At 55.0% G+C, this 12405-nt stretch overlaps 1 protein-coding gene and 1 long non-coding RNA gene across 3 annotated transcripts; one reads left to right on the top strand and one right to left on the bottom strand.

The window, feature by feature from the left end:
- Positions 1-3518: 3518 nt before the first annotated feature.
- On the bottom strand, positions 3519-9634 carry LOC149747243 (uncharacterized). Its single transcript, XR_016387983.1, has 3 exons — positions 8349-9634; positions 5953-6046; positions 3519-4300 (listed from the first exon to the last, which is right to left on the bottom strand). It is a non-coding gene; the product is annotated as an uncharacterized LOC149747243 (long non-coding RNA).
- Positions 7785-9925, top strand: COMTD1 (catechol-O-methyltransferase domain containing 1). 2 transcript variants are annotated; one of them, XM_089897245.1, is made up of 7 exons: positions 7785-8028; positions 8187-8314; positions 8549-8654; positions 8744-8862; positions 8971-9025; positions 9288-9421; positions 9591-9810. In XM_089897245.1, exons 1-7 carry the CDS (start codon positions 7935-7937, stop codon positions 9702-9704), a joined length of 750 nt encoding a protein of 249 aa, XP_089753371.1. In that variant the 5' UTR covers positions 7785-7934; the 3' UTR covers positions 9705-9810. The 2 variants fall into 2 exon arrangements, with proteins under 2 accessions (XP_089753371.1, XP_022446742.2); XM_022591034.3 differs by having other exon boundaries at positions 7787-8028; positions 9673-9925.
- The last annotated feature ends 2480 nt before the right edge of the window (positions 9926-12405 follow it).

The raw sequence follows: 12405 nt of genomic DNA, 5'->3' as shown, positions 1-12405 counted from the left end.
GCAACGCCAGAGGTGTTCTGAGTTTCAACCATGACATGAACAGTTTTGCTTGGGGTGGGCGGCAAAGTCTGGGATCCTTGTTTGGAGCCCACAAGAGGGATTGCTCTTTGGAATCCAGGTGAAGTTCTTACTCAGGAAGCGAGAAAGAGAAACAAAAGCCTGAGATGGGCTGTGTACCCTGGGCAGGTGTCTCTCCTCTCTGGGCCTCTGGGGAGTGGATTAAACCAGAGGTTACAGCTCATGCACCAGCAGCTCAAAGACCAATGTGGAATATGAGGGAACCTCTTTGGGTTTGAGGCAGCAGGGAGCGGTGGGGACTGGGGCAAGGGCACATGACCCGTGGGGGATGGGGGAGGTACCACACAGCACCAGCCAACCTTCCCTGCAGCAAAATGGGCCCAGTGGGGGCTTCCCTGGTGGCTCAGTGGTTGAGAGTCTGCCGCCAATGCAGGGGACACGGGTTCGTGCCCTGGTCCGGGAAGATCCCACACGCCGCGGAGCGGCTAGGCCCGTGAGCCATGCCCGCTGGGCCTGCGCGTCCGGAGCCTGTGCTCTGCAACGGGAAAGGCCACAACAGTGAGAGGCCCGCGTACCGCAAAACAACAAAAAAAAATGGGCCCAGTGTTGTCAAATCTGCTGCTCTTTCAAAAGAAATGGAAATCAAATCTGAATTCTTTGTGAAATTTTCTGATTGTTTAGTGTTGGCTCCATTCAAATAAACAAAATACTGATCGAGGCAAACAAAATATGTCCCCAGGCCAGCTCAGGGGCCACCAGAAGTAAACAAGCACTGAGAAGTCTCCCATGCAATGCAATCGGAATCCTTGAGTTCCAGGCTCCATGTCCTGGTGTCTCAGGGGAAAATGGGCATATGCTGAGTGTGGGGATAAAAGAAAGGGGCTTGTCCTCCCCGGGGAGGTAGGCGCCCTGGGCTGAACCCAGGGAAGGTGAGCCTGACCCCTTGCTCCCTCCCCGCTGGGTTCAGGATGGCAGTGAGGTGGACAGAGGCAGGAGGTTGCCCTGCGACCTCAGGTGACACTCTGACTCCCAGAGCTCCAAGTTCCTCCTCTGAGAAACAGACTGGGGAATCTTCAGCTCAGGCACAAGGCAGGGGCCCTGGCCCTCCTGCCCCTGCTGAGGCCCTGCCCTGTGGGGATCTCTGCACCCACGGCTTTGGGGACACCCAGGGGCCCTTGGGATCTGTGTGTAGATTGAACTGCTGATCTTGACTCTTCTCTCCCTGACCCATAATAGGGCTACACAGCCACACGCTTTGCCACGTGAGCTCACAGGGCCACCCCATAGAGAGGGCAGAGTACACGCACTTGCCCCCTATGCAGAGCTTGGCCGAGTGATTTGTTGGGGCCGCTGGAACATGAGCAGACCTGACTGAGGCAGAGGCTTTCAAAGCACCTGTGTGGTTGGCCTCTTGCCCCCATGCTGTCCCCTGGGAAAGAGCACCCCCAGGTAGCTGCTGGTCTCAGAATGATCTGGACCCACAACCCCAAGCAGAAATAGCCCAGCTGATCCACTGACCCAGCAGTGAGAAAAGTAGGTGGTTATTTTGGAAGTTGCTGAGACTTGGGGCTGCCACACAGCAATGTTGCAGCAGAAACCTGACCGCTATGCTGGGAGGTCGTGGGCTTCCCCAACCTGGACCCAGCTTGCTGCACAGAAACTCCCACCCTGTCTGGTCATCCACTGTCCCAGAAGCCCCTGCACCCCTGGCTCTGATGCAAATAGAGAGACTCTCCTTGGAGTGGGGAGACCCCAGGCTTTGTGCCATACAGAACTGGAGACAATCCCCACATCCTGCCTATGAGACCCCAGATATCCCCTGTCTGTAAAGGGTGGGTGATCATGCCTGCCTCACCAGGGACTGGGGAGGCTTGATGAGACACCACAAGTCTGCAGCAGGGCAAGGGTGGGGTGCACGGTACTGGCATTTCCACTTGTCAGGCGGGGGAGGGATAGGGCATCTCCTGGGAGAAAACTGACCCCTGAGGAAAACGAGGCCTTACCTTTGGAGAGCGTGATTTTGAGTTCAGTGTGGAATCTGTCACTCAACCTGAAAAAAAGCAAAAGGGGTTATCTCAGCACCAACTCTCAATCACCCCTGGGCACAGACCACATTGCTAGAGTGCCTGTATCAGTTAGGAATGCTATGAACTTCAAATAGAGAATAAATAGCTAATCATTGCTTGAACACAAAGGGCTCCATTTTCTCACATAACAAGGAGGCTAGAGGTAAACAGTTGCTGGGAGTGGTTTAATGTCTAGATAATGTCTTCAAGGACCATCATCATCCTCACTGTTTTTTTTTTTTTAATTCTTAACCTTGTTGCCTCAGGGCCACAAGATGGCTGCGAAAGTTCCAAGCATTTCATCTTTACACAACCCTATTCAGGGTAAGAAAAGGCTAAGCAAGAAGAGGGGATTTCTTATTATTAGGGAATAAAAAGTCCTGAGAAGCACCTCTTTTTCCCTGGCAAGATATCCCTGGATATCTTGAAAAAGGGACTGGGGTGGGGAGGGGGGTTGTGACAGCCTGAGAGGGCTGTCCATCCCCCGGAGCTGGGCACATTGTCGCCTGAACAATATTGGGCTCCTGTTGGCAAAGCAGAAGGAGGGGGTTGGCTCTGCAGTGGATGGTAACACTGTGTGCTGGAGGTGGAAGAATCAGTCCCACAGAGGCAGCACTCCTAACTGCAAATCTAGAAGCTGCTTTGTGGCAAACAGCAGACTTCACTTTGCTGCAAATAACAGAATCCACTTTGTTGCAAATAGCAAAGTCTACTCTGTGGCAAACAGCTGACTCTGGGAGGGCCAGAGCTTGGATGCGACACAGCATCACTCTCCTTCCAACCATGGACTCACATGCCGCATCAGGTCTGGTACCTGCAGGGGAGGCTGGGACGTGTGTGTTTGTCTTCTTTTGGGGAAGGAAGGATTCACAATGTAGGCCAGTGTCTCAAGGAGGAGAGAGAAGAGATGCAGGGGGACTTTCTTTGCTATTTCTCAAAAGGACGCCCATGAAGTCTTGACCATTTGACGGCTCCTGAGTGTCAGCTGAGGTGTCCGGCAAAAGCGATGACGCCCAGGAGTGGCTTTGACAGTGGCACCCTGCCCATCCCATCAAGAAGAAACGAGCAGGGCTTCCCTGGTGGCGCTGTGGTTAAGAATTTGAAAGCCTCTGCCAGCCAATTCAGGGAACACGGGTTCGAGCCCTGGTCCGGGAAGATCCCGCATGCCGCGGAGCAACTAAGCCCGTGCGCCACAACTACTGAGCATGTGCGCCACAACTACTGAAGCCCACGCACCTAGAGCCCGTGCTCCTCAACAAGAGAAGCCACCGCGATGAGAAGCCCATGCACTGCAACGAAGAGTAGCCCCCGCTCACTGCAATCAGAGAAAGCCCACGCGCAGCAACGAAGACCCAGCACAGCCAAAAATAAAAACAAATAAATAAATTTATTAAAAAAAAAAAAAAGAAGAAGAAGAAAAAAGGAGCAGGTGACACCATGAAACACACACCTAAGTCATCCACTGGGGAATCCCAGAGACACCCAAATGCCAGGACCTGAGTTGAACCAGAGAAATCGGATCACAGGTAAATCTCTGGCGCACGGTGGAAGCCTCTCAAGAGAACTCGATGAACTTCCAGGGGATATAGGAGCTCTGGACTTGGGCCAGTGGTGAGATGACAAACTCTTATGTGAACCTGAGACAGGGATAGGTTCACACCTGGCTCTGCCACTTATATGTCACCTGACATCTGGGAACCTCAGTTTGCACATCTGGAAAACGGGGGCAACGCTAGCTTCTTGAGAGGGTGGCTGTGAGGAACATGCCCACCGCCCATTCTGTCTATGCAGTAGCAGGGAATTCTCTGTATTTAAATACCTAATGTGACTTCCCTGGTGGTCCAGTGGTTAAGACTCCTCGCTCCCAATGCAGGGGGCCCAGGCTCAATCCCTGGTCGGGGAACTAAGATCCCGCATGCCGCGTGGCATGGCCAAAAATAAAAACAAACCCAAAACCTCACAGCGTGGTTCTCAAAGAGGGGGGACGAGAACTTAGCAGGGTTATCTTCATCCTGACAACCACACTGAGAGGCTGCAGTTTGTGGCAGAATTTGACCACTCTCTCATGATCTCTACCACCAACGTTACTCTCTCGGTCATCAACTCAGATGGCAAGGGGAACTTTGCAGATGGAACTAAGGTCACTAACCAGCTCACCTTGAAATGGAGAGATTATCCTGGATTAGCCGGGTGGGTCCCCTGGAATCACGTGAGCCCTGAAAAGCAGAAAAGGAAGGCAGAGTGATCTGAAACACCAGAAGTATTCGAGGTGCCTTCCACCTGGTGAGACCCTGAGCGGAGGATCAGCCAGGCCTGGCCTGACTCCTGACCTACAGAACCGTGAGATAAAAAATGGCATTGTTTTAAGCCGCTCAGCATGTGGTGGTTCATTACACAACACAGAACACTAAGACAGAAGGATCAGCCCCATTTTTCTAGCTGAGAAACTCGGAGTTCACACAGCCACAAAGTGAGTGGTGGACCCATGTTTGAACCCAAGTCCCTCAGACTCCGGAGCCCATGCTGTCACTTCCCATTCGGCCTGTCCAGATGAGGAAACTGAGGCATGAGAGGCCAGGGCACTGCCAGTGCCAGCTCCACAGCATCTCAGCACAGAGGAGGCGGGAGGAGGCCGTGGCCCCCGTCCTCCCCCGCTCATCTGAGGGGCCCCAGAAGCTCCTGATTCACGGTCTGTCTGCATCAGCCCACTCGGCCCACCACGGCCCCTGGAGCCACTAGAGTCACAGCATTGCCCCCCGAAGTCTTAGGTGAAAAGTTCGGCAGACCTCACCCAGATGTGGTCAGACTCCAGGCTGCAAGTTTGTCTGTGGAGACAGGACGCCTAAAGAAGGCAAGCCCTGGACAGAGGCTCACAGGCACCTCTGGGAGAACCACAGCTGCCGGGGAAGAGCCCACAAGTACAGGAAGGGGACTGAAGGGCCCAAAGGTAGGAGGAGGGTTCCTGGGGCAGGGCCTGGGGACTGGGGGTGATCAGCCAGCCAGTGAGGCCTCTCTGGCCCTGACAGACTCCACTCCTATGTCCTAACTTCTCTGACCCATGCTCCAAATCAGAAGAAACAGTTGTCCTATGGGCCAGGTCAGACACAAAGATCAAAGATGTATTCAGTTTGGCTGACATGGAGCGTAAAAAAAAGAAAAAAAAAAAAAAGTCTAACCCAAGTGTTTTAAATTGTGAGATTTCACATTAAAAGCCATATTTCCAACCTCTTTTGAAAAATCAGAAGCTCCAGCCACAATATGCTCACAATATGAATGGGAGCTGAGGGGCCGCCACACCTGATGGGGCATCAGTTCTGGAACACCACAGTCCCCACTGCTCCCTACCGCCCTCCCCTCACCTGCCTGCCTGACCCCTGAAGATATCTGAATTCTAATCCTTTAGGTCCAACTTGACTCCATAACCTTACTCTTCTGCCCCTACCCCGCCCAGTCCTGGGGGGGTCCTGGGGGAAGGCGCCCAGCCTGTGTGATGTTAGCAGGGCTGGGAGAAGTGGGGGTTGGGGGTATTAGGTTAATAACTCAGGGGCCTCTACCAGATCCTTTTTTGTGAACAGCTGTTTCCAGTGACCCAGTCTGGCTAAGAATTTGGCAGGGGTCAAACCCCCTGACTTCCTGGTGTCGACCCAACAGCATGTATGGGCACCCATCCTCTCTGCCCTCATGACCAGCAGGTGCCTTGGTGCCTAATGGGGCAGCTGCACTTGGCCAAAAAGGGCAATTGAGAGAGGCAGGAATGATCCTCCCCCACCCCTGGAGACAGCTGCCCACATCCACGTGGCCCTCTGGGGAGGCCCAGCTTCCACCGCCGCCACTCGGGCCACCTCCAAGGAAAAGAACCCAAACCTACTTTGTCTTCAGCCCCCTGGTCTTCTAGGAAAAGGCCCTGTAACAGATTCGGAGGCGACACTTTGCTCCCTTCATCGTGAACTGAGACACCGGCGCTGTAATGGAAGAGACAAGAAATGAGTAGCGAATGGGGGAGGGAGGTGGAAAAATTAAATTTTGCGTGATCAGCAAGGTTTCAAACAATCGCTCGCCAACTGAAGTGGGTGCCACGTCTATAAGTCATTCTGTTTTATAGACCATTAGGATCTCCAGAGAGAACCTGCATGGAGACCACTGCTTTTTGTTGAAATTAAAATGTCAGAGAAAAAGAAATAGAACAAAACAGGGAATCTGCAATTAATTACCAGGCCATAAAAATTCAATAATCAGGAGGCAGAGCAGCCGCAGGCCCAGAGGTATCAGAGCCAGCGTAACAAGAATGGAATACATTAATCTTTTCAAATTAGTTTTTTAATCTGAGAGGGATATATGGTGACATGCCTCCCCTCCCCGCCCGCCTCCCACCTCCACGGGCTCCGGCCTGAAGCCAGGTGGGGGGAGGGAGGTTCTGGTGTGAGCTGGGGGCCTGCCCAAACCCAGACCCCCAGACAGGAAAGAGAGCGCCAGTTTGCAGCCCCGGCTGAGCCCAGCGCCCCAGTGCCGCCTGGCCTGGTGGAAGGGTCTCAGCAGAGGAACCATGAAAGCACTTCTGGTTTCCCCCGGGTCAGAAGAGTTCATCGTGTGTCCACGCTCCTGCGTGGCCTCCCGCGGGCCCAGAACTCCCGCAGCGCCGGTCAGTCCCGGGCTCTGAGCTCCGGGCTTCTTTAGTTCGCCCTGTCTTCAGCCTCAGCCAAACCGCTCCCTTACCAACCTCCCCCAACAAGCCTGTCCCTGAGCCTTGCTGGGGCTGAGCCTCGCCTAGAAAGCTCCCGGTGGGGCTCCAGTCTGCCCAGTGTGGTTGCTGAAGGCTGGTGTCAGGGGACAGCCGCGGAGCAACGGCCGATGGAATCTGACTCCTTTTAAATGTAACAGCTATAGCCCACTAAGTCCCAGGCCCTGTGTGAATCCTTCACCTGGATTTTCTCATTTCATCTCCCAAGAGGTCAGGACTGTTAAGAACCCCATTTTACAGAAGAGAAAATTGTGAAGCCGGGACACACAAGTTCCCTGTGCCCTGTGGTCTCTGAGCCCAGCTTCACTAACACAAGCCGGGACAGCTTCTTTCGCCTGGCCCCATTCGGCACACGGTGTTCCCATCACTGGTCACTGGATGGCACCCCTGCGGAACAGCCCTGCAAGGGGACTTCACCTGCCCTCTGATCTTTCCTCCCCAAGGTATCTTCAGCTTGTGATAACAGCAGCTGCCACTTCTTGAGCAGCTACTGTGTGCCAGGCTATGGGATCTGGTGCCATTAATAGTAAGACAGTGGTCCCAGTTTTACACAAAGGAAACTGAGGCTCAGACTGATGGGCCCAAGATCTCACACCCAAGCCTAGCTGGGTACCCAAGAGCATGATTCTAACTAAAGGTGTTGTCTCAGCACCCCATCAACCAGATCTGACCCAGGGCTCCCAAACCCCAACTCCCCCAAACATACATTCCTTCAACTTGACATCCTTGGTGACCTCCCCCAAGAGGCCCCCCCGATCCTCTCGGTCCCTCCCAGGGTTCCTTTAATTTCTATCATTTGTACCTGTTAGTATCCTGTTATACCGACGTTCTACTCGCCCACCCACATATGCCCCTGGGGGTTCTCAGCAAAAATGGTAGCGATGAGGAAGCAGCATAGCCGCCGGCACAGTTCCGAAAGCGGCCACTAGATGACGACTGACCCGTTTGGGCGGGGCTTGCAGTAAGGCCATGAGGCCGCCAGATGGTGGTCGAGGCCGCGGCTCCGAGGGCACTGCCCGGGCAAGTTGGAGCCGCGAGGGCCCGCGGGTCCCAGGGCGGTCCCAGTAGCCCTAGCGCAAGTGACCTGGACGCCGCTGCCTCCTGCCCGAACCATGACCCAGCCCGTGCCCCGGCTCTCTGTGCCCGCCGCGCTGGCCCTAGGCTCGGCCGCGCTGGCCGCTGCCTTCGCCAGCGGCCTCTTCCTGGGTGAGTAGGGCCGGGCCTTCGGCACCCTCGGCAGAGGCCCCGCGGGCGGGCGGACGCAGGAGCAGAGCCCGTGAACCCGCGAGGCTGGCTGCGGCTGAGGCTCACCCCTGGCGCCCTGGAGCCCCAGGCCCTGACCCAGCACCACCCCTCCCCGGCAGGGAGATGGTTCCCTCCATGGCGATCCCGGCGAGAGAAGCGCCTGCTGCCCCCTGAGGACAGCCCCCTGTGGCAGTATCTGCTGAGCCGCTCCATGCGGGAGCACCCGGCGCTGCGGAGCCTGCGGCTGGTCAGCAGGGCCGGAAGCGGGAACGGGCGCCCACCTCGGGCCGGGAGGGACCCACGTGGCTGCGTGACCTTGGGCTGGTCGGTGGCCACCGTCCGCGCAGGCCGGGCATGGTTGGGCGTTCCATGAAGGTCCGCCCCTGGGCCACGCCCACAGCCACGCCTCTGGGGGCTCTAAACCTGGGGCTCAGCTGGGTGACTGGCAGGGCTAGTGCGACCCTCTCCTCCCCGCAAGCAGCTGACCTTGGAGCAGCCGCAGGGGGATTCCATGATGACCTGTGAGCAGGCCCAGCTCTTGGCCAACCTGGCTCGCCTCATCAAGGCTAAGAAGGCACTGGACCTTGGTAGGGCACGCGGCTGGGGTCACTGGGGGCCGGAGTCACCGGGCCGTCGCCCCACTCTGGCCTGAGCCTGTCCGTGTCCACGTCCTCAGGCACTTTCACAGGCTACTCGGCCCTAGCGTTGGCCCTAGCGCTGCCCCCGGCCGGGCGCGTGGTGACCTGCGAGGTGGACGCAGGGCCCCCGGAGCTGGGACGTCCCCTGTGGAGGCAGGTGAGTGCCCCACACACCTGAGGCCCTCGTTGGGCCCCTGGAGCCCGGCCACTCCCAGCTCCGGGAGAAAGGACATGCTGACTCTGACCCCGCTCCTCTCGCACGCAGGCCGAAGTGGAGCACAAGATCGAACTTCGGTTGAAACCCGCTCTGGAGACCCTGGGTGAGCAACGGAGCGGAAAGGGCCTTGGCGCCATTTCCCAAATGGGACCACCCGGCGCGAGGTAGTGACCCGGTCCAACGGGCGGGCTTAGGCAATGACAGCCCCCACCCCCCCCGCCACCCGGTACGCAGCCACATGCAGAGTGGCAGGCCGGGGCCCTCAAGTACCTGAATGGTCACAGCGCCTGGGCCGGCCTGGGCGGGGTCTTCCGGCCGCTGGGGCCTGCGGACTCAGCTGCATCTGCCCCTCCCTCCCCCGCAAGATGAGCTCCTGGCAGCGGGCGAGGCCGGCACCTTCGACTTGGCCGTGGTGGATGCGGACAAGGAGAACTGCACCGCCTACTACGAGCGGTGCCTGCAGCTGCTGCGACCCGGAGGCGTCCTCGCTGTGCTCAGTGTAAGGGACAGCCCCGGGAGAGAAGAAAGACCCTCTTGAGCTGGGTCCGTCTTTTCCTTGGGCTCCTCCTCGCCCCCCTGCCCCAGAGCCCCGCCTAGTACAATCACGTAAGCTCCTGCCCCCAGGTATTCGAACTGAGTCCCCAGGTTTTCCACTTTCCCCTGCTCAGGTCCTGGGTCTCCAGCTCTCACCCCGCCTCCTGCTCAGGCACCCCCCAGGCCCCGCCCCCAGGATGCCCCGCCCCTCCGCAGGTCCTGTGGCGTGGAGAGGTGTTGCAGCCTAAACCGCAGGACAAGGCGGCCCAGTGTGTGCGAAACCTGAATGAGCGCATTCTGCGGGACGCCAGGGTCCACATCAGCCTCCTGCCCCTGGGCGACGGCCTCACCTTAGCCTTCAAGATCTAGGGCTGGCCCCTACCGAGGGGCCTCAAGGGAGGGGCCCTGGGACCCCCAGCCATTGACACCGAGTTTTAAATCTGACAATAAAGTGAGGCCTGGGACACGACGATCTTCTGAGCCTCCGTATGTGCTGAAGTGGGGTAGGGAGTGAAGGCCCCGCACTGGCTCCCTTCAACAAAAGGGAGCCTTGAGGCCACAGATGTTCATCCCCTCCCTGGCACACTCCTGAGGACACTCTGGCACCAGGGCTGTAGCCTGACCACAGGAGCTTCCAGCTGACTGGAAGCAGGATTATCAAAAGTTTTAATTGGGGCTTCCCTGGTGGCGCAGTGGTTGAGAGTCCGCCTGCCAATGCAGGGGACCCGGGTTCGTGCCCCAGTCCGGGAAGGTCCCACATGCCACGGAGCGGCTGGGCCCGTGAGCCATGGCCGCTGAGCCTGCGCGTCCGGAGCCTGTGCTCCGCAACGGGAGAGGCCACAACAGTGAGAGGCCCGCGTACCGCAAAAAAAAAAAAAAAAGTTTTAATTGACCTGCCCACATGCAGTTGGTCAGAAACCCCAGCTCCCTGTGGAGATTTGCCTCCACAGGATCTGAGGGCTGGAAACCTGGTAGAGCCCCTGTGGTCTCCCTCTGACACCTCTTCCTAAGAGGGGCAAATGAATGAAGTTCCTGTTCAGTGCAGCTGGAACCAGTGGAGACCAATCTGGGATCTGATGGCAGGAAAAGGGCCTTGCTCCGTGTAAGTGTTGTAGGTTACGCCAATTCTGCTGGCCGTTTGCCCAGTTGTCACAGAACTGTCAGCTTGGCCTCACCTCTGCAGTGGAGGCCCTGGTCAACATCACCTGAGACCAGGCCGCTTGACTTAGACCTGAGGACCTCAAGGTTGACTGGAGTATGTATCCTCTCCTCCCCATGAAGTCTTTGAAGAACATGAGACACTGAGTGGGATCACTGGCCAGAGGTGTGAAGCAGACAGGCCAATAGGTAGGAGGCTATTTTTAACAAGTTCCCCAGAGGAAGATGAAGAGAAAGTTAAGCTTTCCAACACAAACATCTATGAGCCTATGAGCCCAGGTGGAGAGGGAGCCAGGTGCTTCACTCTGTGGTTTAAACCTCCACAATCCATAGGAAGATCTTATCTCCACACCACAAATGAAGATCAGGCTCAGATATGAAGTGTCCTTTCCACCAACACTGCCTCAGGCCTCAGACAGAAATGGCATCAGCCTAGAACTAGGTTTTGCCACCATCCGTTAGGCCTGGGTGGTGGCACTGAACCTGGAGGCTGCTGATTAATAAATTAATCATCTATTAATTTCTAACATATCAAGGCCACAGGAGCCCCATGACCCCACAGCTGGCAACTTTCATAACCCTACAGTATTTGGGATATATACTTGCATTTCAGACAACCCTCAGGAACCTGGCTGTAAACTATCCTTCTCTCTCCTACTTATAAAAGTATATAAGAAGCACATGGGTGAATAGGTCCATTTTACTCTTAAGTATCCTGAAAACACAAGAGCCGCTTTCATACCTAGCTTGCAGACACCCTTTCCTGTTTTTCTTCTTACCTAGCAATAGGTCCTGCCTGATTCAAACAAACTGGTTCAAATTCCAACTTACTGCCATTAAGTTATGTGTCTTATTCCATGGGCCATTCCAGCCAGTCCCTTAGGACAAACAGATCAGAAGGGGCCTTTGTGCCCCCCATCCCACCTGTATGGAAAGCTTGTTTGGGTTGCTAATCTCTCATCAGATTCTTCTTGACCTGGAAATTTTCAGCATGTATCACTTTTTGGGTAATGAGTAAGTACTACATTTTCTTATCTGTTCTCTCTGACTTCAAACTATACCACAGATCTAGTATTATGAATTTGTTCAACAAAACTCTTCTCTAACCTTTGATGGTATCTTTCTAACACTTCTCCCATCAAAATTCCTCTTTCCTACTTTTCCAACCAAATCATCTATTAATTTCTATCATTCAGCTCAAGTCCAGATTAAGGCCAATGGCCACATAGCCTGAAGGCACTCCGGTCACAAACTTAGGCCCAAGCTTCTCAGTGCCTGCCTGAAAAGAAACAAGTAACGACCTCTCACTGAGGCCCATACACTTCCATTCTACAGACCCTCTGGGTATTGACACTGTCTACGCCTTACTCCCTTTCCTTACACCTCATCCCATCCTACCTAACTAGGGCCTGGATCATTTCCAAAGCAATAACCCAAAGGGGTGTGGTGGGTGTATACAACCTTCAGCACCATCCCTTCATTTCTCTTTTTTCATCACTTGCTAACTCTTCCTGGAGTTCACGATGATCCAATGTAATTTTTCAAATTTACAAACTGAAGATATGAAGGCATATATCTTCTTACTTTATTGTAGTCTAAAAATCTCATGGAGTTACTCTCGGGTCAGAGGACTCTGTGGCACAGATTCATGAAAAGAGCAAAATAAATGCTCACTGGAAAAATAAAGTACTAGCTAGAAACAAGGAAGATTTGACCCTAGCTGCCAAGTTTTTAACTCTGCAAATACTTAAGAGTCATTAATTATGTATACTTGTTTTATTCATAATTTGT

This window comes from Delphinapterus leucas, chromosome 16 (genome assembly GCF_059928025.1).
Source record: "Delphinapterus leucas isolate spDelLeu-1000000601 "Yukka" chromosome 16, BTC_Dleu_Yukka2, whole genome shotgun sequence".
Classification (NCBI taxonomy): Eukaryota; Metazoa; Chordata; class Mammalia; order Artiodactyla; family Monodontidae; genus Delphinapterus; species Delphinapterus leucas.
Note: the sequence above shows the minus strand (reverse complement) of the source record. Positions and strands in the feature narration are given on the sequence as shown.

Coding starts and splice junctions, on each gene's coding strand:
- COMTD1 (XM_022591034.3), top strand. CDS start 7,935: ATGACCCAGCCCGTGCCCCGGCTCTCTGTGCCCGCCGCGCTGGCCCTA. Junction 8,863..8,970: donor GACGTCCCCTGTGGAGGCAG/GTGAGTGCCCCA, acceptor TCTCGCACGCAG/GCCGAAGTGGAGCACAAGAT. Junction 9,026..9,287: donor ACCCGCTCTGGAGACCCTGG/GTGAGCAACGGA, acceptor CTCCCCCGCAAG/ATGAGCTCCTGGCAGCGGGC.